Source organism: Zootermopsis nevadensis, unplaced genomic scaffold, assembly GCF_977971745.1.
Source record: "Zootermopsis nevadensis isolate Lab colony 2312 unplaced genomic scaffold, Znev_1.0 Znev_ptg000032l, whole genome shotgun sequence".
Classification (NCBI taxonomy): domain Eukaryota; kingdom Metazoa; phylum Arthropoda; class Insecta; order Blattodea; family Termopsidae; genus Zootermopsis; species Zootermopsis nevadensis.
The window spans coordinates 149,015-176,205 of record NW_028259164.1 but is presented as its reverse complement, the minus strand read 5'-3'; the positions used below and the strand labels follow the sequence as shown (position 1 = coordinate 176,205).

Below are 27,191 nucleotides of genomic sequence, written 5' to 3'. Positions count from 1 at the left end.
TCATGTAAAAACACTGGGCCTAATTTAGAACAAAGAATTTAAATGACCTTCAGTGCAATAGTAAACTAAAGTAATTCAAAGGAAACTTATTTAGAAGCAATTGCATCCATGAAAGAGTTCCCTCATTGGAGTTAAACAAATCAACGTAATAGAACCAACTTACAGATAAATCTTATTTTAATAAGCACAGCCATTCTGAAACAATTGTTAAACATACTGCAAATATCACTAATAAAAATGATGGGTTTATTATATTTTTTGTTTACTTATACATTTTTAATTTACATTCAATTAAAATGCACTTTGATAAAAACTGTTATGTACTTGATTACAATAAAAACATTCACTCTTTTTTACATAACTGATTCTGACGCTGTTTCTAAAAATCAAACTGTGATTTGATAAGTCCTCTACTAACACTATATTTACTTTACTTATGGATACAATATTATTAAATAACCCGATAAAATGACTTAATGTGGCCTGCAGGTGACCAGTCTTCTGATGACAGAAAGTTGTAAATCTCTAACCTAAGACAATAATGACAATTTGATGCAGAAAGAAAATAAGTAATGGAAAAATACAAATTCATGAAAGATGAATTGGTTAGTTTAGTGGTACATAATGAGGAACATTATTTCATATACATTTTTAGCAGTCATGACATTATCTTACAAAGTAACAAACTCATCTAATAATGTTAGGCTCAGTAATCAAGGAAAAAAGATGGCCGTCTTCTATAATGTTGCACTGTGTAGTCTGGTCGAAGTATACTGATATTTCACAGGTGCTTGCTGTCTCCATCACCAGGGTGATGAGTAGGTAACTTTATATTATAAAAGTTCATTCAGAAGAGCAACATTATGAAATTTGACTTCAATGATGTTGATGCACAAAGTTGTACAGCCTCGGTTATAATAACAGGCTTTTACTATGGCAGAAATCAACTTACTGATTCCAAATTATCATAGCAGTATAAGTTATGTGTATATATGTATACACACACACGCACATACACATGATTGTGTATGTGTGTGACAGATCCAAAACTCAGATGTCTCTGCTTTCATTTTCTACAAACTGGTTTGCAGAGCTTCGTTATACGGAATCGCATAACTCACCAACTACTGCACAATTTTTATTTTCTTGAAAGCTTTAACTTAATCATCTTTGCTAAAGACTTTATTTTTAAAGCAGGTTTCTTCACTTTCTTAAGCGCAACCTTTGATTTTGGAGCCAGCTTAATGATCAGAGCCTTCTTTTTCAGTTCACTTTTGTTCTTTTTCTGCAAATACATAACAAGAATTAGAAAAATATAAATACAGCACGAACAGTGTACAGCAAGTATTCTGCAAAACTGGCAACAAACAGTGAAATACTAAATTAAATAACAATAAAATAAACCTGCATAAAAACATATCAATAACTGATATAAACATCTTGATGTACAACAAAAATTGATAACAAATTAAGTGGTATTTTAAAATGCCATCAGCACTACAAATTTAACTTAATAAAAAAAATTTAATACCATCTTTCAGGCTTATAATACAAAGAAGGCATAAGAGGAAGTAACATCCTCGTATGAGCCCATTTTTACTTTTCTAAGTTCTCAATAAGCAACTGACCACTTTATTCAGGATGAAGGATTGCTTAAGGGTAAATCAGATATAAAAGCTCAATACTCATTCATGCCCAACCTAATTGTATTCTATGCTAACATCATCATGCCAAGAGCTATGCTGGCGGTAGCATAGCTACTGGTAGGGCCTCCCTAGCCAGATTGGTCGAGGGGGAGAGGTCAGACTAAGACAGGTGCCCTGGTCCTCCAGGTTGGGGGTTGGTCGCAAGGCTAACAACCTTGCACCGTAAAAAGGAAGATGTTTTGAAGCCTCAGACAGACAGACCTAACAGAGGACCGAATGAAAGAGGAGAATTGAGGAGGCCGTGGACCGAATATGGATCGGAGAGCAACAGGAGAAGAAGAACATCGTCATAATACCTGGACGTGGCTGTAAATAAACCCTTCAGAGAAGATATGAGGGCAGCTTCATCCTAATTGGCTGTTGAAAAGAAGCCATGTCCTTTCTTTTACTGGCAAACCTAAACATGTCCTTGGTAACAATACTAGGGAATGGATCTCAACAAACTCAAGAATTTCTACTGACTTCATTCTTTCTGGCTCCAAATTACTTTGCATGGCACTGAAGATACATTTTGTGGAAGAAAGAATGAAAAATTTGGAGATGATGGTGATTAGGATAGTGAAATGAAAACTGTGCTTTTAAATGAGTAACAATCACAGAAAACAATTTGCAGAGATACTTTGTAAGAGATTTCAAGGTCTTATAAAGTTCTTTTCAGCAAACAAATTTGTTATATCTGCTTGAGATTACTGCACCCACATTTCATTGTATTCAATAACCTAATGAAAGAACATACTATTAATACATTATGCAATGTTACCTTTTTCAGCTTTTTATTTCCTGTGATTTTCTGTCCTTGGAACTGAGAAAACTCTTTACTAGGCTCTGTATGTTTTATCTCTGGCTTTTTATCAGAATCAAAAATATTACACACATTCCCCTTATTTTCATGTTCTTCTGCTATGTTTGTTTCTTCATTGCGTTCCGTTTTTGGGAATGACTTTTTCAATTCTCGGTTTCTGTTTTCCGTTCCGCTATGAGGTTTTCCTTTTGGTTTCTTAACGCATCGCTGCACACGAAGTTTTCTTTTATTTAACTCTTCACCATCAAGTTTTAGTGCAAGTTCCACAGAATCAGCACTCTGTAACATTTTGGGAAAATAAGGGAAAATCCTACAACTTCAATTTCTGGAAACAACATAAAATACATCCCTAAGGATAAAGACATTCAAGTTTTATTTGCATGCAATTAATAATGCTGAGATTAACATGAAGAGAAGAATTTGATTTCAGGGATAACCACTGCTTTGATCTTTACAGTTTGAAGAATAATAGAAAAATTATGAGTAACTGGCAAATACATTTATTTTATTTTTATTGATTCTAAAAAAAGGCATATGATGTTATACACAGACATGAAATATGGAAATTTGAACACATTTTTTGAAATACAGTGTGAATAAAGGTTAGTTAGGTTGTATTAGTTCTGAGAGAAATGTCCAAAACTCCAAACTAGCTGAAATAAAAAAAATACCTCAAAATTGATGTAAGCAAATCCTTTTCCCACACCAGTCGTTCTGTCTCGTACCAATCGGATGCTAGAAATTTTGCCACAGGACTCGAAGATTTTCCATAAATCATCATCTTCAGCAGCTGAAGCAGATAGGCAAGATGGATATTAAATACGCTTCATGATTTCACGTTGTAATAAGAGAGTTGCCACGTGTCACTGTATGACACATTAATAAACAATTATGGAGCGTAAGCAGCAGCTTTGTCAGACTTGATACAGCTTTTCTGTTGCAGTTCTGCAATTACTGACACCACAGAACGAAACGCAATAAAACTGATGTGTGTCAACTGAGACACAACTAAGTACCTACTCCAAACATCCAACATAGAGATTTAAAGTGACATGATTTTACATGAAACTAGTGGGATCTGAGGTTTTTACAGCGGTGAACAGCAGGAATGAATCTGATGAATGGGCAAGGGTACAAGAGGTACATCTTCCAGTATCAAGCTCATACCTTATGATTTACTATAGATTTAGATGGTGATTAATGAATACATTCAAAGAACATGTTTATGAACCCACCGAATGGTACATTTCCAAGAAACACTGCTTTTTTCTGGTCATAATCTGTTTTTCCTGAAGCCATGTCCACTCTGATGTGATGTTCTTCAAAAATTGTCCCATTTGCCACAAGAGCTTTCTGAGCAGATTCTGAATCATGAAAGGTAACAAAAGCATGAATACTATTCCTATCAGGATGGAAGTCTCTCTTAATTACTGCCACCTTTTTGGGGACCCTCGGATCTGCCAACGGAGGACAACGAAGCCTCACAGATTCCACCGTACCATATTTCTTAAACAGTCTCTTAAGCTTCTTCATGGTCACAGAGTGTGGCACGTTGCCGACAAATATGGATCGAGCAACGCGATTCTCTTTGACGTCTTCATTTTGTAATGTAATTTTTCTTCTCATTTTCTTCTCAGTGCGTTTCACAGCATACGAAGCGCTTGATTTTACGCTTTCAGGCTCCACAGTATCAGCCTTAGTTTTGTTTCTGAAAAATTAAATGTAAATCTTAAAAATTATAAAATCAGAGCAAACCCTTCTACCTGTCACACTCAGTTGTAACATGAGGAAAAACAGGACAGTACTGAATAGAAGTCTAAGGCTAGGGACCCACTGTCGCGGCGTGGCAGCCGCGTCAGTGGGTTTCGCACCTATAAAAAGCAATACAAATATCAGCCGCGCGCGACAACACTTGACACGCTGCAAGCGGCTAGTCGCGCCAGTGGGTCCCTAGCCTAAAGGGTCAATGAAATGATCCCAGCAACAGGGCTCAGTTAAGTAACAAAAGTTAAATTTGGTGGTTTCTAAAATTACCAACGTTTCAGAAATATAATTACTAGCCAATTTTAAATTTTGAGAATGATCTATTTATATGTGGAGAACATATGGAAAATAATACATAATTATGCCACATGAATTAAACTATTATAACCTAAAAATATTCCCTACAAATCTGCCCTGGCATAAGATTTGCCAGTACAGGGATTTTTCTGCTTTTGTGTATTCTCTTAATATATTTCATATTTCTTACAATAAAAATTAGGAAAAAACTTAAAAAAAATTCTGACCTGTAAGCATTTGAGAGTACATATGATCCTGAAAACTCATCAGTAGCTTTTATTTTGCCTCTTTCCTTCTCAGAGTTATGCATGGCTTGAAATTTTATGTTGATTTTCCCTTCACTGACATTTTGGAAAAGTTTTGATTTTTTTGCAGCAGCTGGTGATTTTGATCCTGAGATAAGGCTAGCCAAACTTCCCACTTTAAATTCCATTATCAATCTGAAAAGAAATAAGATGCAATGTGACACTATTATTGGAGGCCACACAATGAATGGTACTTTTGATATCAGAAAGACCAGTCACAAAATTCTGATATCTGAAATATAGAAAATTGTATGCTAAAGCAAGATATATTGTATCAACATGGTTCTTATAAAAAGTGGCCACACTAACTATTAATTATAGTTTCACCACCTACATCCTAGATTAAGGAAAAAATATTTATAATGTGGTAACCTGGGACTACAAAATTCTTGTCACTTAAAAGAGAAATTTCCACTACCACAGACACAAAATCATTGAGTTAATGGCTAACAAATACAGCTATACAGAAACCACTACATGCTAACTTTACAATACTGAATTATCTCATGTTGATCATCTTGATTACCAAAGGATTTAATAAGTTCTGGGAATGGTATCTGATGCCTCTTCTTTAAAGTATGCCATTCATGGAGCCCAGTAGCCCAGTGGAAATTAAGAGTCATTAAAATCAACAAGTAACAGACATTTGATATTCTTTTAATATATCATATATATACACATAAACAAACAATTCAAATCAGCAGGGAGTATGAAGGAATGGATGTGCAGCAAGCACATTTTAATACATGTTGGAAAACTGTAAAAGCCTTGGGGAATGTGAAAGTTATACAAAACTCCTAGAGCTAAGGGGATAGATCCAGCATCCTCTGGCTCTCGGGGGCCATCCAGCCTTCTATCCAATGGGTACTGAAGGCTCTTCTTTCAGGCGGGAGGTGTAAAGCAGTCAGGATGTGAAGCTGACCACTCACCTCCATGTAGAGTCGATGCTAGGAACGTATGGAGTTAAATCTCTACTCATAAGTCTCTATAGAGTGGTGCTTACTTAAGGACAGAAACAACTTTAAGTCTTCAATTGCACTGGTTATGTGATATCAGGTGATAGGGTGATTTGATAATGATAAACTAGAAAAGCACAAACCTCAAAAACAAAATAAAACATTGCAAAGACAGTCAGTCTCCACACCAAGTTTCAAACTTTGGGCCTCCTGAAGAAGAAAGTACGAAGTTCGGTTTTGTAATGTCAATGAACAAACTCACTGGAATTACTGTACAGACAATTAAGTTTACGCCCCTCTTGTACTTAACAAATTCAATAAATAAACAATAAATTATGTTTGAAAGGCCACATACGTTTACCCCCAAACCTCGGTAGTTGTTTCTACTCTTACATGTACTCATCTTTTGTGTCTAGAATCAATGTCTTACGCACTTATATTACCTTATTTTCAGTAAAGACTCACGAATAACACGAAGCTACTTAAATTTGTCTTCTTTGCTATAAACATCAACATCAATTTCGTAATAACAAATTGTTACTACACACTACGCACACCTACGTACAGGTGATTCGAGTAGGAACACCAACCTTGCTCTACTCAAACGAATTCAAAATGCGAAGTTGGTAGACCTCGGACTCTTTGATGCTTGTAAATTGAAGTATTGTAATAATAAACTTGAAAATCATTTAATCCTGAGACGTATTGGGGAAATTAATGTATCCTATAGAAAAGTATATTTAAAACTGTTTCAAATATGATTTTATATTATTTCATATTTAATTATGACTGACGCAAGTAGAACTTGAAAATATGGAAGGCGGTGCATATGTAAACACGTGTGTTGATCGTATAGTACAGCAGCATTTAAGTATTGTCAGTAATCTGTAATGAATTATAGCTCTTGCATTGGAAACTCATCACCATATAAATGTTCATAATGGATTCACAGAAAGATGGTATAACCATTTTCTCGAATTTTGTTGCCCACCATCGTGGTCAGTTGGAATCATCAGGTGTTCCTGAGCACTTTTGGGAAGTTTTGTGTAAGAAGCTGAATGAACAAGTATTTGATGCAGGAAATACATTTAAACTATTGAAAACTGAATATGAAACAGAATCGGTCAAACCATCATGGCAAGTTGTAGTTTCTCGAGAGGAAGGTGTAGAAGTGAAAGACCCAAGTCAAATATATTTAATAGATCATGCTTGGACTTTCCAAGTTTCTGAAGCAAAAAGACATTTAAAGACCATCAGTGGTCTTCTTGAAAGGATGAAAGGTCTGATGGGTATTGAAGATGACATTGCTGATGATGAAGCAGTAGACTATGTTCTCAATGAAATGTGGAAATTCAACCAAACATATACTGTTGGATCAGTGTCAAATGCAGAAGAGAGAATTCCTGTGTGGTATATAATGGATGAATTCGGGTCAGCAATTCAACATTCCAATGAACCAACTTTCAGAGCTGTACCATTTATTCAAATGCCACAGCAGGTGCCATACACCCTCCTTTTCCCTGTTAAGGATGTGGCCACAGGTGAAGAAGTTACGAGGGATTATGTGGAAGGACCTATAACACACCCTTCTTTTAGAGATGCATTATTGTTGCCTTGGTTTCCAAAGTCATTTGTATTAGAAGATTTCAGGCAAGAAGAACCGGATGAAGAATATTTTTTGGAAGGACATGTAATTGAATCTCTGCCAGATCTAGATGGTGATCATACCTTTAAACAAGAGCACAAAGCAAAGCTTAAAGTATATTCAGAATATAGTTTTGTGAACAAGTATCTTAAGCATCCTAGATTTGAGATCACATATGTAGAGGAAGACGCAGACATTCTTTGGTACATACATCATTTCAAAGATTACAGAGAATTGAGAGAAAGAAAGTCATCTGCTTTTGTAAATCAGTTTCCGTTTGAAAATGTGATCACCATAAAAGATCTAATTTGCATTGTCAGCCGACGGACTTCAAATGATATTGAAGATAGTGACTCGGAAACACTAGAAACAAAGCCTTTGTGGTTGCCAACAACATATAACCTCAAGACTGAGCTCCTGAAATTTGTTAGTTATTACCAACATCGCCAAGGAAAAGGTTTAGATAACCACTGGATCTGCAAACCATGGAATTTGGCCCGAGGTATAGACACGCACATTACAAATAATTTGAATCATATTTTGAGATTGCCATTTACAGGCCCTAAAATAGCTCAGAAGTACATTGAGGACCCAGTACTTTTTAGTAGAGCAGACTGTGGAGATGTGAAATTTGATATTAGGTATGTTATTCTTCTCAAAAGTGTGAAACCATTGGTAGCATATGCTTACAGGAATTTCTTCCTTCGTTTCTCCAACAAGCCATTTGAACTTTCCGACTTTGAAGATTACGAGAAGCACTTCACAGTCATGAACTATAGTGATAGTGCTTTACTGTATCGTAAATTGTGCCACGAGTTTGTAGACGAGTTTCAGCATCAGTACCCAGCACACAAATGGGATGATGTTGAAGCAAGTATCTTTAAAATGTTGCATGAGCTGTTGGTGGCTGCAACAAGCAGAAATCCTCCCATTGGAGTAGCACACAACACACAGTCACGTGCCCTATATGCAGCTGACATCATGCTAGCCTGGCGGATGAACAGTAAAGGGCGCTTAGTTATGCAACCCAAATTGTTGGAAGTTAACTGGGCCCCTGACTGTCAAAGAGCATGTGAATATTATCCAGATTTCTATGATGATGTATTTGGTATACTTTTCATGGATGAAGAAAAGGATGTATTCAAATTGCTGTAATGAATCGTCTCTAAGATACAGGCGTGTACATTAACTAATGTCTTTTATGATTTTCAGCTTAGTCTCTGGCAAATACAAAACTGTTTTCTTTGTTGTGGGTATTTAGTTTCTGAATCATTCTTAACTTTATTACCAAAATATGTAGTAGGATAAGTAATGATGTTTGTAATTGTAACATGCCACTGTTTATAATAAATGGGATGACAGCCTGAAATCTGTATTATGCTTTATTACTGAACTGCAGATAATTATTGGCTTTACCATTATTTTGTCTAAGAAGCATAAGTTTTATTTAATTTCCAATGACCATGTTTGATTTGTGGTGGACAAAGTGGCACTGGGACAGGTTTTTCTTCAAGTCCTTCAGTTTTCTCATCAGCATCATCCACCAATTCTGCATAGCAATAATTTAGAAAAGAAACCTCAAGCTCAAAGCAGAAAACAGGATACTCCAGTTTACCATGATAGATTAACAGCAACCCAAAATTCCATCAGTAATAATTAATACATAAGAACACTTGTTCTATGTGAAATGTTTATTAAATGTTAAATATTAAAAGTTTGCTTTTATAAAAGATCTTGTTGAACACACAGGACTTCTAAGTTAAAGGTGCGTATTTTGTGATAGATTTTCTTATTAACAGTGGAAAGGATAATACAAGGAAGTGGAAAATAACCCTGTTTTTGAATAGTCAGCTCAGTAAATTGTGTCAGCTGGTTTAAAGGTTCAGTTTGTGATATTGCTAGATAGAAATGGAAACTTCAACATGAATTCTCATGTCTAAAACCTCATAAATACAATGATTCTTATATTTTTGTTTTGGAAAAATTGTCTGTGCATCTAAAATGAAGAACACAACTGTTATTGTTTGGTAAAATTAATCAAGACCATAGAAAATAATTCTGGAAGCAGCAGTATATTTCTTCACAAGCTTATACTAGGTGAACTGTTAATCATTCATTTGAACCCCAGTATCTGTGATCTCCCACACAAGAGTATCTGCCACCTGCTTTGGCCTCCACCTACCAGAATGCAGCCTTTGATACTTGTGAATTGTTCAGTTAGTAAGGTTATGTTTCTTTACCTTCATTACCCATATGATGCAGGTTATGTGTGACCATTAATCTAGGAGCTGAAGTCCAGCAGGCAACTATATAATTTGGGTTTAAATCTCCTGTTTGCACATAATAAAGGTTAAACAAATTACAATTTTGCTACTTAATAAACTTTCCAAGCATCTTATTCAGCTTATCAGGTGGCTTGCAACTGTCTTCCTTCCATCCAATGGAATCACACTAGGCCTGAGCACTGAATGACAAACACTTACAAATATGGACTACATTTATTACACATGTCATAGAGGTGGTAACAAGTAAGGAATTGGAAGTGATTTTAAATTAGATAGATACTTTGGATTATATAGTAGTGTTTCAAGAATAATTTGTAGAACCCTCTGCAGCTGAATGACAATGTTAAATGTACATGTTAACACATAGCAAATTCAGTGAGTATTGCCAATCTGATTTAACTTGCACTTTCTATCTGAATTCACAACTGTCCACACTCCTCCAGATGCAGCGTTACTGCAATGATGACGTTAAAGCGTGATGGGTATAGCAAAACTGCAGTATATTTTTACTGTAATGAAGAATAATTTATATTAATTTTATGTACAGTTATCAATTTATCTTTATTCTTAACACAATAAAGTGCTAATATATGATTCTAACAGTTTGTACATTACATGGAACTTTCATACATTTTACATTTGTGCATAAAATAGATGTCTCGCATGAGTCGAGCTGCGATTTGACTCTCACAAGTTGTTAAAATATTAAGTCTGTCTTTACAAGCCTAGTATAGAAATCAAGTGGCTAGAACAATGAACTATTATCTACACCAGTGGTATTCAACCTGGGGTACGCGAAGACATCTTAGGGGGTACATGAAATTTAAAAAATATATATATTATTTTATGATAAACACTGAATAATCAGTAATGCAGTTTATTTAATGTATTTTAGATGTAGATTATATACTATGTATAACTTGAATTATACACCAACAACTTTGGGGGTACAAAGTTGAAGAGAAATTATATCTGGGGGTACGCGAACAAAAAGGGTTGAATACCACTGATCTACACCATCCCAAATTGTATGAAGTATTTACAAAATGGACAATTATATTATTCTTACACCACTCAACAATTATGTTTACAAAATGTATTTCTTGGAATTAATAAAGGAATTTTTACAATAAATCTGTACTCTAATTTACAGTAAAGATTTGTACATAAATTTTGAAATGTTCTGTTTTGGTGCACAGCAAATAAAACTTTATGTTCCAAAAATGTTACATTTACCTCTGGTGGAATTGTAGACTGTGCATTAACTGACACTGAATAAAATATATGAATTTTGTAATGTGTGAGACTTCACATTTTTGTATCAATACTTGTTGAGCAAGTGTAAACATTTTCAATAATTATAAATTAGTTTAGTGATCTGAAAACATGACAATAATATTTTAAAAGTCCGTATAGTAGTACCATTTAGGGACACCATATAGCATAGTCACACAAAGACTAATAACATGTATATACACAAGTAATGAGGACAAATTCATGCAGTGCCATTATTTTGAGTAAATGAGAAACTTCCTCTCAAAAAAAGGCACTGCCTTTTGAGCAACAACAAATTACTAAAAGTTGTAAAAAATACTTAGTCAACCAGAATACGAGATGTAAGAAATGCATTGGCAGACTGGCTCACGGAATGATAAAGCTTTTAGAACTCGTTACGCCTCGTAATGTTATCGGAAATTAAAACAGTGATATTCTTTAAATGTTACAACACATTCACAATAGTTTTATATGGATTTTGAATTATTTTATAAAAAGTTTGAAAATACGTTTGTCACAAATTTACCTTTCCTTACACACTAGAAGGATTAATTTGTGGATGGGAGTCCATTTATTCAATCACAATGACTAATACAAGATTTTACAATCCACATTGTTCTAGATATGTGTAGATGGTGAATCCAAATATTTTAATTTTTAGAGACTTGCACATGACATTAACTTTCCAAAATAACAATATATTGTATTACCCTATCAATGAGATGCAAAAAGACACATTTAACTTAATGACACTTATTATTATGATGGAATGAAACATTTAATATTGAGTACTTGTATCATAATTTTGCAATTTGTGTTGATTTACTTCAATTCAATGTCAATTATGAATACATGTATCTGTTAATATTTATTTTAACCCTCACGTCTCTGTAAATTTATTAAATCACCTCAGTGACCCCAAGAGCTATGCTGGCGGTAGCATAGCTACTGGTAGGGCCTCCCTAGTTAGATTGGTCGAGGGGGAGAGGTCAGACTAAGACAGGTACCCTGGTCCTCCAGGTTGGGGGTTGGTCGCAAGGCTAATGAAGATGTTTCGAAACCTCGATCAAAGCCTCGGACAGACGGACCTAACAGAGGACCGAATGGAAGAGGAGAATTGAGGAGGCCATGGACTGAATACGGACCGGAGAGCCATAGAAGAAGAAGAACAAAAATAATTATTTAATATATAAATCTGAAATTCCATGGTATGAGAACTTGAAATGTGAAGCAACATACAGAAGAGAAATACCCATTATTCATCCAATGAAGTCTTCTCAGGCTATCAGCCATTTCAGGTGGTAATTAAAGCTATAGATCACAAACCCATTATTCATTTCTGTAAGTCTGAGAGATCAAAAAAATTTATGTTAGAAGTGAGGGCTAATACAGTTTGGCTCACACGATTGAAAGCAATTTGTTAGCTGCTAGTATTTAAATTAACACTCTTTCAATTTTAAAGTACAATTAATGCAATTAGTCTAATTATTGTGTCTGTATTGGATGGGAAATATTTTTAATGGCATTTTGAAAGCAGTTATTGTTGGATTACTGCTATAAATTTAAAAACAATACAACTGTATAAATTGTACGAATATAAAAATTTACACAAAATAAAATAGGATTTATAGTACACAGATATCCAATTAATAATTATGATATTGATACCTCACAATATATATATTTGCATATATACAAAAAAATATGCACAGTTGTTACAATTTTACTGCTACATTTATATTTAAAATAATCTTTGATCACACTGAGAACTATTTTGTTTCAGTATGACTGAAAAAACCTGTTCCAACTACCCTACATTATTTATATAAAAAACTACTACTTTCTAATCTCAGCAGCAGCATGTCAATATGTCAAAAAAAATGTACAGTATACCATTTGAACATGTATATAAATTTAATAACATGGGAAATAGAGAATTTTGAACATTAAAATACAATCTGTATGATGAGTCAATGATATCATCCCTCCCACCCCACCCAGGACTAGCTCACGCTACCTTGCAGAACTTGCAGCTTAAGAAGCTGACATGGAGCCTTTTAATTCTAATTTATTTTAATTTCTAATAATTGCCTGTAATTTGCTAAGGTTCGTTTAATATGGTATGAATGGTATGCAAAATATTATTAGCAGCTGTTTTTCACATTCATATGCCATTTTGTCATTGCTCTTCCGGGTTGTAATGCCATGTGGACTTGTAGGGCTGAAGATAGAGGTAGTATGTTCCCCCCCCAAAAATGGTATTTACCTACAAGTTCAGATGATATTACGACCCAGAAGACCATCGACATCTGCCAAATTCTCATATATTCATACGCAATGTATTTATATTTGGTATTGTCTAAAATGACTTCATAAAAATAAAATACTCCATATTTCATGACCATTATTATTTACTAAAGCTACTTACATTCTATCTGCTACTTCTTCTGTCCTGCATAAATCAGGCTCAAACCTGTTCTCACTTCATAGACGTATTCTGAATAATTTTCCTACATTCTGTCGGAATAACGGGACATTAATTAATTTGAAATAAATGTGGAGCTTGGCTCCACTACTTTTAGCACTACAATAGCACCACTTCTTATTTAAAAATCAACCCAGACATATTTCATTATAATTACCATTTTTATAAAATTATTTACATTTCATAACAATTATAGTTTTATATTTTAAAGATAACCTTCTAATTTTCACTCAGAATCATTTTTTTAGAGTACTTTATTTACATCTGCTTGTAATCTTCATAATTAGGTAAAGAATGTGGACAGCTGTTTCATATTAAAATGTCTCCAGGTTCGTTAAAACTTTGCGCAAAGTCACTTCTTTTTGTATTTACACAAAATGAAACTGTACTGAATGGATTTCAAAGCTCTTTTTTACAGTAATGAACAGAGCACACTAATTTACACAGCGACAAATTCGTTCTATGAAGCACGTACATTAGTTCATTTCCAATGATACTACCACCATCTAAAAAAACCCCGTAAATACGTAATTAGTATATGCAACTGGTCTTCCACTGGACTTCCTTGGATCTTGGAACACGGTATTCTTTTCTTAAATTTCATAAGGTGCCCTCACACTAATTAATGGAAACGAATAACTGACCAATTCCTTAAATAACAATGAAACGTGTCTGGTTCATTCATGTACCGTGAAATAACACTCAAAGACGTGTTTTTTGAGGATTTAGTTATTTTACAGCAGCTAAGAGTAATAAATTAAAATATAGAAATTAAATTGAAAATTATTTAAAAACTGGGCTAGAAATACTGTCTAGGTCTAACCCAGCGTTCCCCACACATTTGAGAGTTTATGAGGTCGTAGCGGGCACCAACCAATTAACAAAGCCAAATTTTCTTTTCTCTGGACAAATAAGATAAGGACACCAAATAATACACAAAATAACACGACGTTTAACAATACGAGAAACCATGCAATCAAAAATACGTACTTTTATAAGTAAAATTATTATTACTAAAGTGGGAAGTTCGTGTGATGTTTGGTACTGCATTTCATCGGCCAGTTTTTCAAATTTGGCAGTGTAGGATGATGTTGCTGCTCGCAAACAACCGTCAAAATGGGCATTAGTAAGTCAAGATCTGTGATTTTAAAATGTTCATGGTTGAACGGCCTTCTTTATTCAGTATAATCTCTTTCCGTAACAACGTGGGCACCCAAAAAAAGCCTTGGCGCCCGAGGGCACCGCGTTGGGGACCACTGACATACAGGCTAAGTTCCATGAGTCATTCAACCAAAAATTCATTCTTTTAGGGAAGTGAATCTTCTAAACTTTCCTTTTAATTTCTGGTTTTTAAGAATCCTTTGGATACGCAGATTACAGCTAGGTCCACCAACATACATAACCTCAATCTTACCACCATCCTCCACAGCTGCAACTAAAGCCTTCACAGCATCTGCGCCTACATCTTTAGCGCTCACCTCTAAAGCTGTGCCTGGGAATCGATCTCTGATGCACTTCCCCACTGCCGTGGACTGACCTGGGGTTAAGGAGACACCTACCATACTCAACCAACTAAGATAGCTTAGATTTGCTACCACTGTCTGTAAAAATAAATGCTCAAGTGATCCCTTGTGAGCACTGTCAGATACGCCAAGGCCATTCACTTTGAGATAACTGAGAGAACATGTCTTGAGAGCTCTCCCAACAGCGCGCAGTGTTCTGTCGCTATCATCAAGACAAATTCTCCAGTGACTCATCTTGAGGCTCTGTAGAGTTCTGAAACTGGCAGAGAGAGTCTGAAAAAAAGTGGTCAGTGCCTTATCGTCCACAAACAATGGACTGCTTGTAGTGCTACTGACAGAGTTCTTGTCTAGACTTAGGTCCAGATCACTCAGGTGGGTGAAACCGCGAAGGAACGGTAAAAGGTGAGGTCCACGAAGAGCCATCCGATCATTGACCGTCACTTGGAAACCACCGAGGCGTAGGAAGACGACGGCAGTACAAACAAAATCGGGCAGAGAGCCGAGCATCTCAGCCACCGAATCATCGAGACGTCCTAGACGCGAGAGACGACCGCCGTGGATGGCGAGATGAAGCCGGCAATTAGCAAGAACAAGGTCCCGAATCGATGTCGACTGAAGGAATCCAAGGAACACCGAGAGAGAGCCTTCTTCCTGTTAACACCAGTAACAGCGTTGTCAGAATTTATACAAAGAGGCTTTCAAGCTTCAGTAAAATTTTATTGAAGATTTCTATCTTCTGGGTTGTTGCGCTGTGTAGTCTGGTCAATGTTTACCGACGTTTCGGAGGTCATACCGCCTCCGTCATTTTATTCTTGTCCTATATTTTGAGCTTCATTACAGTGCCAATAAATAAAAAATAAATGTCTGAATATATAAGAACATCAAGCCATGACGTCATTGGACAACAGTACATGTTCATATAGCTGAAGCTTGCGAGCCAGGTCGCAGCTCATTAGTTTAAAAATAATTACATATGAAAAAATCTGTGGCATTAAAAGACTTCCATAACCAAAAACTGCAGTAAGTACAATTTAAATAAAAGCACTATTTCATCCTTAACCACTTACCCTGAAGACTTACATATTTGTTATTATTTCACAAGGGAATTGTTATTTATGAATAAACACAGACAAAGTGAGAATAATATCCAGACAGTACGAAATGACGGATCACTTCTAGCACATAAAATTTCAATCTGTCTTTTCTGTGGAACAGAAGAGCGTGTCCCACTGTTTGTGTACGCTACAGTGACACAGCTGTTTGCAGCGCAGTGATACCAACCCAAAGCTTGTTTTCAAGGGCAGACTCTACGGATTATAACAGCTATTATCATCAACACTACTATTATTCTATTCCTTTTGGGAAGAATCATACAAACCCCATACACTCTGTGGGAAAAATGTAAAATTACCGGTACACGTAGTTATCACTGAACTTTAAAGGTTTAAACAGGGAATGGGATTACCTCGATTCGAAACGTCCATCCTTCCAAGCTAAGGAGTCTGAGGCTGGAGTTTTTGGCAAGAGACTGACACACGAGTTGAGTGGGTCCATCCTCTAGTATGAGTCGCTGTGACCCCAGATCCAGCAGCTGGATAGATGTATTGTCTGCTAGTCCCAGAATCACGGGCAGAACCTCTCCTAAGCGGGTTCCTCCTTCCAGCCGTAGCGCATCCAGACACAGCGAGCGCCGTACAGTTTCACCTGTACCACATCTAACTTCAAAATTGCTGTTCCTCAAGAAAATTTGAACATTCAAATACAGTAGCTTTGCCATAATGCAAAGTCTTGAACGTTTTTGCCATTTCTGAATAGGAACTATAAGCGCAAACGTGGAAAGAAACCATCCTTACGTGCAACAAGAGTATAAAGCGATTTCAACATGAAGGATCTGTCTTATTATTTTAGGGAGGTTTCTGAGTTTTGACAGGATTATTAATGTGACTGTGGCCACAGACTTACCTCTCAAGGGGTGTGTGGAACACTGCCGACAGCTGCGTATGAGAAAGATTAAGCATCGAGGATTTATAGATAACAAATCTCAACAAAACAAATCAAAGCTACTAACCTAGACACAGGGCATCTTCTGCACCCAGCAGACACTTGCTAACATTCAGGCTCCGCAACTTACAGGCGGTATCGCGAGCAGCGTCAAACACGTCGTGAAAGCCCGACCCTGCGTGCACGGCAGGGTCACATGCTGGAAGAGGATGGAAGAGTCTCTGGAAGAGAACCGAGTCAGAATTCCTCTTGCTGTCTCCACTGCTGGAGTTGCTATAGCCGTCAAGCAGAAGCTGCTGCAGGGGTTGGCGGGGCAGAGTGGCAGGTCTGCCGAGGCTGTTGTATCCTCCCATCATGCCACGTGGAAGGGACGAGAAGTAATAGGAGGAGCTTGTCGTCGTCTTTGGTGAGATATTGCTGGTGAGTGACGGCTGCTTTGCCACGTGTTGTAGCGTGCTCACACCGCTACCAACTCCTCCACTACTACCACTACCGGAACCTGGAGGAATGGGGTACTTTCATATCATTACTTCAAAATATTCACTGAACAAGAACATATTTGCCTGCAGTTGTGTATGTAGAGATAAGGCTCATTGACTTCTTGTCTTGCTGTGCCTCGTGTCTGGAATACTCCCACTGGATTTGCAAATATTTAAAATATTTTGTAACAATATTGGGTACTTGTGGGTTATCGGGACACATCGCTTTAAAAATAGGTTAGGTTATAATAACTTTCAAGTATATGTCATTTATCCACACACATTAACCTAACCTAACCTAACCTAAGCTAACCTAACCTAAGCTAACCTAACCTAAACTAACCTAACCTAACCTAAACTAACCTAACATAACCTAACCTAAGCTAACCTAACCTAAACTAACCTAACCTAAGCTAACCTAACCTAAGCTAACCTAAGCTAAGTTAACCTAACCTATTTTTAAAGTGATGTGTCCCGATAGCTCACAAGTACCCAATATTCTTATATAAAGTACAGATCCAGAGAATGGACATTATCAAGGAACATCCTTATGTCTGATACCAGATCATCAGTTCATGTTGACAGAATAAAAGGTGAATGATGCCAGACAGTAAAAGCTTGCTAAGGAGGAGGGTGTGACACAGATTACAAAATCTATTAAGACTTTTACGAACCAACACTGACGCCACTGGAGGATGGCGGATCTTCACGCCGCATGCCCCAGCTACCAGACAGGTTCAGTGCAACGAGAGGTCGGGCCCTGATAAGCTGGGCGATGGCTCGAAGGCCATCTCTGCCACAGCCCAGATGTGGCAGGTGAAGAACTGTCACCTGGTCTGTGTGCTCGAGAGCTACGCACAGTTGCACCACCTGGCATGTCCCAAGGTTCAGGTCCAACACTAGTTTGTTCAGAATTGGGCTTGCGTTCTGCTCCAGTCCTTCGCACAGTGCGTCGACTAATGACTGGAACCTGAAATGCATGAATGAACTATCATAATTCTGACGCAGCAAGTACATTACGCCATGCAAAATGTTAACAGAGTTCTAAAATTCTCATTTTATCTCATCATAAAAGTGATTTGAAGTAATTTTGTTAGAATGCCCATCTAAATTGACCAGAACTTTGGATCTCTGTAACAGCATATTCAAGAGATGGTATTCAAACAAGAGTTTTAATCTGGGAACAATAAAATCACATTAATTTTGATTTTGTTGGTATCATCAGGAATATAGCTTTGATTTAAAATTAACAACATGACTGAAGAGTCTGGATATACAACTTCTCTAAAATCTACCTTGAAGATGAAGGTGATTTATTCCTCCAAAATGCTAGTAACCAGATGGTGCTAGAAGGTCATGTCTCTGAACCACATATACATTCTCTAATTTCCTTTCTACTTCAAAGGGGTAACTTTAAACTTTTTCCTTTAACACTCTGTCGAAACACAATTCCAGCAAAACTAATGCTGTCTGTTTCTACACCTAACAAGTTTACATGATCAAAATGTTATAAATGGTAGGTGACCTTAAAGGGTATAAACAACACATCAAATTGTACGATGAACATTCTAAGATAAATAAATGTTTTCATGGAAACACATTTACACAGCAATATTCCTCCTAAATTGACATTGGTGGTCTCTGATTAAGTCAGGGGCTATCATAATTTAAGTTATTTATAATTTAAAATTCAAAGCGTAAAATTTCTGAAATATAAACATTTCGATTTTAAGGTTATGTTATGCTGTTTTACATGTTATATGAAAGTCTGATTGTATTTCTCTGTGTTGCCTTACATTATATTGTGATGGAACAGACCCTCTAATTAGATTATTCCTTATTAATTGAGACGTACTATGTGTTAAGAAGATTTACTGCCTCAGAATATTTTCCGAGGCTGAAAAGGCTTAGGTGACTAATCTACGAAAAACGAAGAATACACTTTTCCGTTAGAAATAACAGCAACAGATTATGAACACGCTTCATACACATTATAATTACTCAAAACACGCATAAATGAGATTCAAACAAATACCTGTCATGTGCACTATCTTCCAGGCACGTTATGACGAGCTCAAATGTGTGAAGCCTAGATTTGCACAGCGTAGTCTTCACGTAACCTGCCAAGCGATCCACTTCGGCGGCGGTGAATTCGTGTCCCAGCAAAGACGAAATGCGAACTAACCGAACACTATCATTAGAAGATAGCGACGTGAAGAAGGAATCCAAATGCTCTTCATAATCCGCACCTTTATCAAACTGAAAAACTAGTTCCAGTGCCTCCAGAGTACATGCTTCACTTTGGAGAACGTGAGACCAACCTTCAAGTTCCAGTGGCGCTGTATGAACGAGGGGAACAGGAACTTTGGAACTAGACCCAGAAGCTCCATTACCCATGCCTACCCAACTGCTACTTGAAGCCCCTAATAGTCTACACACTGCGGCTACGTTAGCTTCAGAGGGTCCTGATGCTTGAAGAAGCATGAACAACGTCCGTGTGGGGAAATCCAGCGGACATAACTGATTGAACACGAGGTGACCCTTACGTCCCAAAAGTCCCATAAGGAACCTCAGTATCAGCACCGTATTGTTGTCCAGAACAGAGCCAATCCCTCCTCCAGTCATTCCAGGAAGATCTTCCAGTTCTCTCCTTAGAATATTTGAGTAATGTACTATAGAAGAAATATAATATGCTGCCAGAAATTCTGCAAATGTTCGAATCACTGGCGTGTAGTAGTCGGCTCGCTTTTTCTGATTGTGACTGCGTCCAAAGTTGAGACCGCGACTCAGAAAGCCAAGTTCTGTGACTTCGAGCCCACCGCCCCTACAATGAGCTCGAATTTCTGAGTCTGTGTACAAGAACCTCTCCTCCTTTATAGACGTTAGGGCAAGCCTCCCAAATTCAGCTAGCAACTTCTTACAGTGTCCAGGTAAGTCGGAAGATATTTCACTAGGCATTAAAATTTCACCCTTCCTAACAAGACTCCGGCGGATAAGGCACTTAAATAGAGCCTGGTGAACATCCAACGTATCGGTTGGTAATCGGCCACCTTCCTCTTCAAAAAGGACGCAGAGTAGAAGCCAGCCAAGAGGCCAACATGCCAAAGGACGGAGAACTTGCTGACTTGCGAATACAACCTCCAGAAAATGACTAGCACTCTCAGGCTTTTTGTTTCCATTAAAGTAGGCGGTCACAAGTCGCTCTACGTGGGCCCAGTCCAACCCGTGAAGCAGAACTCTACGCTGAACGAGTGGGAACAATTCCGAACTCCAACCGGGAGAACACGTGATTAGAATACGACATTCGGGGAACATGCGGCCTTCAAGTAGTTCAACGGCATCCCCCAATGCTTCTCTCCCATTTCCAGCTCCAGTACCACCTTGACCCTTGCCCTCCTGTCCACCGAGTGCCACAGCCTCATCGTAACCATCCAACACGAACAACAACCTGTCTTCTAGGAGGCCGAGGCACTTCCACACTTGAGCGAAACCATTTCCACTCCCACCATAGCTTCCACCACCCCCTCCACCCCAGGGACTTGCGCAACCACTGAGTGCAGTCTTCGGGAGGAGCTCCTTGCTCAGGTAATGAGCCAAACTGTTGCCACGTAGCTCCCGGAGTGGGACAAATAGAGCGAGCTCTATTGATGGACCTAGCCAGTCATCTTGTGTGGCCCACGAGTGGAGTAGCCTCAAAGCCAGAGTTGTCTTACCACTGCCAGGACCACCCTCCACAACCACGCGACGTGGGGCATCATGCATCGAGCCTTCGTTCGTCTGTAATAACACAAAAGACATCGTGAAAACTGACAAATTTCCTATCATACGAAATTCAAGGTTCTCAAGGTGAAGGTGTTATTTTGGTTGTGAAACTATGTGGATTTGTAAGTGGGTATCAATTTGTAGGTGAAACATACTACCTATCAGCCCAGAGGATGGAGGCAGCGTGATCTTCCAAAATGTTGGTACACGTACAAGTCCACATGGCAAAAACAACCCAGAAGACCACAATTGACACTTTGTATCATACTCAGCGATCTCTGAAATACAGAAAGGTCACACAAGGAGGAAGGAATTGAGTGAGAACTGTAAACTATAAGACAAAAAGTTGGCTGCAAATTCTATGCTGACAAACGTAGTGAGGGATGATCATGTTGAAAATGACAGCGGTATCCATAAACCTCAGCGTATCCTTAGCAATGTCTTAACATAACCTCTGTAAAACTGATATCTTTCTTACGCGTATTACAAGCAGAGGATGAATCGAAGGAAATGACTAAAATGTGGTACGTAATTACTTCCTTGCACTAAAAACGTATTAGCATCTGTTACACCATCTTCTTGGACGTTCAAATTCCAGGGAGAATGATTAAAAAAATAGCAGTGACCTTGTAAAATAAATTCATTTGTGTACTTACGTCGTTATAGGTTATGTTTTGCAAAATTTGCGAAAAGTGTTTATGCCATCCCATAAGTAACGAATGGAATAGGTATTTGTGATGAAATAATGCGAATTGATACATTTTTGAAACGCTTTTGACTTGCAATTATGCTGCGCTGCAAAATGAACTTGGAAATGATTAATATGAATTTATTTTAAAAATATTGTAGAACGTATCGCTGTAAAATTTTATGAAACAATCAAAATTAACAAATTCCTGTTGATTGAAAAAAAAATTGTTGATGTATGACATCACGATTTTTTGTGTGAATCAGACAGGGGTGATTTAATATTTACGTTCATGGCTAATTACCCTGATGGCCGAGAGTATCTGTTCCAATCGAATGCTGTCGCGCGGTTCATTCTCTGGTCGACCACCACTTCCTATTGGCGCTAGTTGTAGCGATGGCTGAAAGTGTGCAGGGCATAGCGTCCCTGGCGGTAATGGAGGTGCCCACGGCGGGGGGTTAGCTGGGTCCCTCCCAGCCAGTTCACGGTAGAAGGCCCGTAGAAAACGTAGTAACCGTGACAATGGGTCCCTTTCCTTCTCTGGACTGACGCCGCCTCGACGTGAAGATGCCCGCAGGGAAGAAATATAATGGGCTGGTATGGGAGCAGCTGGGGCGGGAGCTGGGGGCGGCGGAGAGTCCAGAGGGGAGCTAGGGGGCGTGGCTGCTGGGCAGTTGCTAGAATGGTTGATCCTGTCTGCCTCCTGTAACACAACGATAATGGAAATAAATTGATTGGAGACTCTGAGGAAAACCATTAACATCTCTAATGAGGATATCCTGTTGTCCTGACGAGGTTCGAAACGGATATCTCCCGAATAAATGCGAAGACAGAACAGTACAGTGAGGTATCAGGTCCTCAGGGCGACAAGTATGAAGATGACGTTTGTCGGATGCTGCCCCGTGCAACGTCCTAGATGCTGCCCGGCGTTTCAGAGACGCTCCTTCTGGAACGTCGGTCAAACGCCCAATTGCCCTGTGGTCCCACTAACGAATGGAACCTAAAGAGTGAAGCGAGATTTCCGCGTCATTTTGGACGTCGATTGTGACATTATACACTGAGGATGGTATCGACACGTTCCTACGAAACGTTGGTGAACACCAACAAGATCTTACGGCGTCACAACCCAGAAGACCACAACCCGAAATCTCAGTCTAGTATTAATGGGGTGCGACCCTCGGATGTTGAGGCATCATTCTTCGTAATCAGCCACGTTTTTACGGAAGAATGACTGAGGCAGTCATGATCTGTTGCTGTTATGTGAAGTCGCGCAAAATTTGTTATACCGTGCAACGGGAAAGAATACTTAATTAGTTCCTTTTGGTTTTCAAAACAGTCGCAACCAAGTTGTCGTCGTTATTCTGAATTTTATTCAATGTATTGTCTCTTTCTGTTCTCTCGATAATGCAACCTGAAACCAGCCGCTACACGGTAATTAATATCTCCTGAGAGAAACTGAGTTCGTAATAGTCAGAGCGTAAACGTCCTGCTATTTGTGGCTTTACGCTCCAGAGTGTCTTTGAAACTGTAATGAAACCTTCGCGTATCTAAATACTTAACTCTTTGACAAAAGATATACGATGATTACCAAAATGATTTTAGCAAGAAGTCTTGAGCGTTGTTAGCCAGTTAGTCGAGGCTTACGCTAGCTGCAAGCATAATGATTATAATATCACTGGCTGGCTGCAGATAACTAACGATACGTTTTATCTGATAGCTTCTGCTGTGTTCCAGTGCGTTAAGTTCCACTGAACCACGAAAGTAAGACAGAAGACTTTTTAATTTTCGTTTTAAAAAGTGTCCCTGGAAAACTGTTCCGGTTTCTGACTTTTAATGTAAACATTTGGAAACAAAGAAACGTTGTAAGTACGTCATAAAAGCTTTGAATTTGCTAATGATGGATTAGTATTAAGCCCTCACGTTTTATTCTTAATTTCTGGACTTCTAAGTGCTAAATTTAATCCATAGACCTATTTTTTATCCATTGTCTTTGTTTTGGTTTATCTTTATTAATTATTTTGGTGGTTAAATTCTTATAAAATTTCTTTTGATTTTTGCAGTAATAATATGCTCGCGTATTTATCTTGAAGTTTCGTTTGGATGTTCTTTTATTTATTATGTGAAGTTATAATGAAGTGAATTCATGATATTTTGATGTTGCGTGTTTTATTCGAAAAACTTCTTAAAATATTTCAGTTGCCTGTTTAAAAAAAGCATTTACATTTGAAAAGTTTCACTTGCATGAATCGTCCACTGAATTAATATTTCTAAAACAGCTGAACCTCGTAACGCGATGCTTTGTTTCGCTTACCAGTTAGAATTGCGTATGTCAATTCTGAAATAAATAAGCAACATTTAAAACAGATTCAGAGTAAATTAAAATGTAAAAATTGATCAACAGTCGCTGTTTAATTAATGCATTAATTTGTTCAAGTTCAATGAATATAAATAACAGATTAAAAAGGGTTTTCTATAAAAAGTTTCATTTTATAATATTGTTTGGGGAATGGGAACGATTTCCATTAATACAAAATTAAGCGCATTTTAAATGTGACATATTTTTTCTAAGCGAATGTCCACGTCAGTTCCTCTTACTGTTACGCAGGAGTTCATTAAAAATAGCGAAGAACAGAACATCAAAATTTGTTTCCATTCTTTAATATAAAACACTTTGAAGTGGGAACTGAACATTTGGAAAGCGAGAATATGTATATGTAAATGTATACACAAACGAAACGCTCGTAATTTTACTAAATTACGATATTAAACCCTCCCCCAAGAGAAATTATAAGACGCACAACAGATAATGTAAGATCTTTAGCATAATTTCCTTGCTAAGTATCCCGCCTGTAGATAGAAGTATACCAAGTGTTATGAAATATCTTCGTTCGCAGTCACGTGTTGCGTTTTGCTCCAAGTTGAACACGTTATTGTCAATGATGCATTTTAATGAATAATACAAACATTTGTGCATTCATATGTCACATATCAAACTCTCAATGGAACAACAAAGAATATTTGTATCGGGGACAATATAACTTGACTTTTTAAAGCCCAGAGGTGACAATATAAACTACCTACTTATGAATATTATTAAGTTTTATATATAGTTCTTATAATACGCAGTGAATGTTTCCCTAAACATCAGAAATTACATTTTTAAATATTATTTAGATAATATTCAAAGCTTTAAAATATCAAACAGTCTAGTAAAGACCTCAATATATAAGAGCAGAAATATGTTTGGTGACAATTAAATTAATATAAAAGAACACTGGGCTCAAAGATTCAACACCACTAACATCAAAACCCATCATTTTATAAGATACTTAGCTATAGTTCCCCCCTCATCAACCCCCGCCAACCTCACAACCCGTCCTCATCTATGTAAGATCCATCTCGATGTTGTTTTTTCATCACGTTCACGATATTTCAAGTGGACGTTTATTAAGAAGTGTTCCCAACCAAATATTTGTATGCATTTCTCACTTTGTTAATTCTGCATGTAAAGTGAACTGAAATAATGAAATTACTAGCTTGGGATAGGGTCTGGTGACATGCTATTCTAATTAAACTCCGGGTACCATAAAAGGCAGAGAATGTCTTGATCAGCTAAGCGACTACCAGCTTTTAAAACAATTATGTTGCATGAAATTAGTTATAAATGATATGTATCTCAGTGATCAAACATAAGACTTGTATTCAGGTAAAACCTGGTTCAAATAATTGATTGATTTTTCAATCCATTTTTAGTTTCTCAAATTTAATGCATTTTAAAGAAGTCTGAAAACGTTTGTGCGTAGTGTAACAATTTTGCCGATTTCGCCAGTGACTAGTGCACAGAAACGCAAATAGGTCTTCATGTAAAGTTCCCGTTATTGGTGTCGAATCTGGACCCAACATCGGAAGATTCCAGAAAATTTTAGTAAAACATCTTGATACAACATTTCATGAGAATCTGTCGATACTTTTTCTGTGGAAGGACAGACAGACAGACTGAAAATAAGAATTTATTCAACATTTAGTTATGAACACGCCTGAAACAGAGTATGGCTTAAAACAGAATGCAAGCAAACATAAAATGATAAATGTTTAAACGTCATGAAAAGTTACACGCCACAAGAAAACATTTGTGATCCGTGCACTACACTCGATTAAATACAGATCTCGTTTTTATGTCTGTAGTACGTGTCAATTTTATGATCACATATCTCTCGACTATACGACGCGCAGTTAGCTTCACCAGTTTCGATTACTGAAACCCATAACTTCTTATATTTCTTGTGTAATATGAGCGGTACATGAAGGGAGTTCATTACAAGCAAGTACCATGTCGTTGGAGAAGTAATTTGTTATCAGTGACTGTAATAAATTAGCTTAAGTAAAGTAGAATTTCAGATTTAAAATAAGAAGAGTAGATTTTAAAGTTACGGTAATTAAAATGGAATTACTGAAAAAGTAGACAACACACATGTGTCTTTATTTTACGTCCATAATTAATTAATGAAAAAGGAGATTAGAAAACTGTGACTGTTGCTTGTAAGAGCGAAGTAAGAGTCTGAATGGGCTTTCTTCTCTATTGTACTTACAGTAATGTAATTGGCTTCGTCGACTGGATTTATCCGTCATTCTTAGGAAGCTGCCAGCCGCTCAGCTAGTCATTTGTAATCTTTTACAGAACCTGAAGGTTCATTACCGTGTTCAAAAGATCCAGCGACTGATTCCTATCGTTAGTATCCCACGTGAGATTTCAGGTTCTCACGATGAAGAGAACGACTTTGTTCTTCTGGGTTGTAACGCCATTTTTTATACTCGGAGAAACATACTATCTACATCTTAGGGGCTTCAGCCATCTAGTCTACACGGCTTCATAAACCACAACGACAATGACACATAAATTCTGTTCAGCGTCTGTCCAGCGTAATATCTCAACTAATGCTAGACGGGGTGGATTGGATTTATCTGACTCAGGACAGATGCCGCTGGCGTATTCTTGCGATCACGACAATTATCCTTCGTACTTCATAAAAGGCAGGGGATGTATTCACTATCTGAGCATGGTATCAGCTTCTAAAGCCATGGAATTAGTTGATTTGCTTCGTGAACAACAAAACGAACGACTGAGTACAATCTTTATTGTCGCTTAGCCGCCGATATGTACGTATCTGAATAAATCAACACGTATGAACGCATAACGTGGAAATATAACAATTACGAT

At 37.4% G+C, this 27,191-nt stretch overlaps 3 protein-coding genes across 9 annotated transcripts in view; 1 reads left to right on the top strand and 2 right to left on the bottom strand.

Moving 5' to 3' along the window:
* Positions 1 to 225: 225 nt before the first annotated feature.
* Positions 226 to 9,842, bottom strand: LOC110839695 (RNA-binding protein 34). Of its 3 annotated transcripts, none has more exons than XM_022084128.2 (6): positions 9,716 to 9,842; positions 4,797 to 5,009; positions 3,744 to 4,216; positions 3,180 to 3,298; positions 2,467 to 2,787; positions 226 to 1,285 (listed from the first exon to the last, which is right to left on the bottom strand). In XM_022084128.2, exons 2-6 carry the CDS (start codon positions 5,000 to 5,002, stop codon positions 1,139 to 1,141), a joined length of 1,266 nt encoding a protein of 421 aa, XP_021939820.1. In that variant the 5' UTR covers positions 5,003 to 5,009; positions 9,716 to 9,842; the 3' UTR covers positions 226 to 1,138. The 3 variants fall into 3 exon arrangements, with proteins under 3 accessions (XP_021939820.1, XP_021939819.1, XP_021939821.1); XM_022084127.2 differs by lacking the exon at positions 9,716 to 9,842 and adding an exon at positions 6,274 to 6,425; XM_022084129.2 differs by lacking the exon at positions 9,716 to 9,842 and adding an exon at positions 5,974 to 6,188.
* On the top strand, positions 6,524 to 8,844 carry TTLL12 (Tubulin tyrosine ligase-like 12). Its single transcript, XM_022084126.2, has one exon. The coding sequence runs from the start codon at positions 6,762 to 6,764 to the stop codon at positions 8,628 to 8,630; it is 1,869 nt and encodes a 622-aa protein (XP_021939818.2). The 5' UTR covers positions 6,524 to 6,761; the 3' UTR covers positions 8,631 to 8,844.
* A 112-nt stretch (positions 9,843 to 9,954) lies between the features above and the next one.
* Positions 9,955 to 27,191, bottom strand: part of LOC110839700 (uncharacterized) — a 136,545-nt gene continuing 119,308 nt past the window's right edge. For 3 of the 5 annotated variants that reach the window (XM_022084138.2, XM_087359637.1, XM_087359638.1), the window contains 6 exons: positions 22,278 to 22,676; positions 19,559 to 21,300; positions 18,198 to 18,493; positions 17,112 to 17,543; positions 16,509 to 16,747; positions 9,955 to 15,694 (listed from right to left, as the gene is read on the bottom strand). In XM_022084138.2, coding sequence (XP_021939830.2) covers positions 14,819 to 15,694; positions 16,509 to 16,747; positions 17,112 to 17,543; positions 18,198 to 18,493; positions 19,559 to 21,300; positions 22,278 to 22,676 — 3,984 coding nt within the window. In that variant the 3' untranslated portion in view covers positions 9,955 to 14,818. Of the gene's footprint in view, positions 15,695 to 16,508; positions 16,748 to 17,111; positions 17,544 to 18,197; positions 18,494 to 19,558; positions 21,301 to 21,440; positions 21,565 to 22,277; positions 22,677 to 27,191 lie in introns of those variants that run through there. The other 2 variants (XM_087359639.1, XM_087359640.1) reach the window with 2 other exon arrangements.

Coding starts and splice junctions, on each gene's coding strand:
- LOC110839695 (XM_022084128.2), bottom strand. CDS start 5,002: ATGGAATTTAAAGTGGGAAGTTTGGCTAGCCTTATCTCAGGATCAAAA. Junction 4,217..4,796: donor GTACTCTCAAATGCTTACAG/GTCAGAATTTTT, acceptor TTAATTTTTCAG/AAACAAAACTAAGGCTGATA. Junction 3,299..3,743: donor TCTTGGAAATGTACCATTCG/GTGGGTTCATAA, acceptor TATCTGCTTCAG/CTGCTGAAGATGATGATTTA.
- TTLL12 (XM_022084126.2), top strand. CDS start 6,762: ATGTTCATAATGGATTCACAGAAAGATGGTATAACCATTTTCTCGAAT.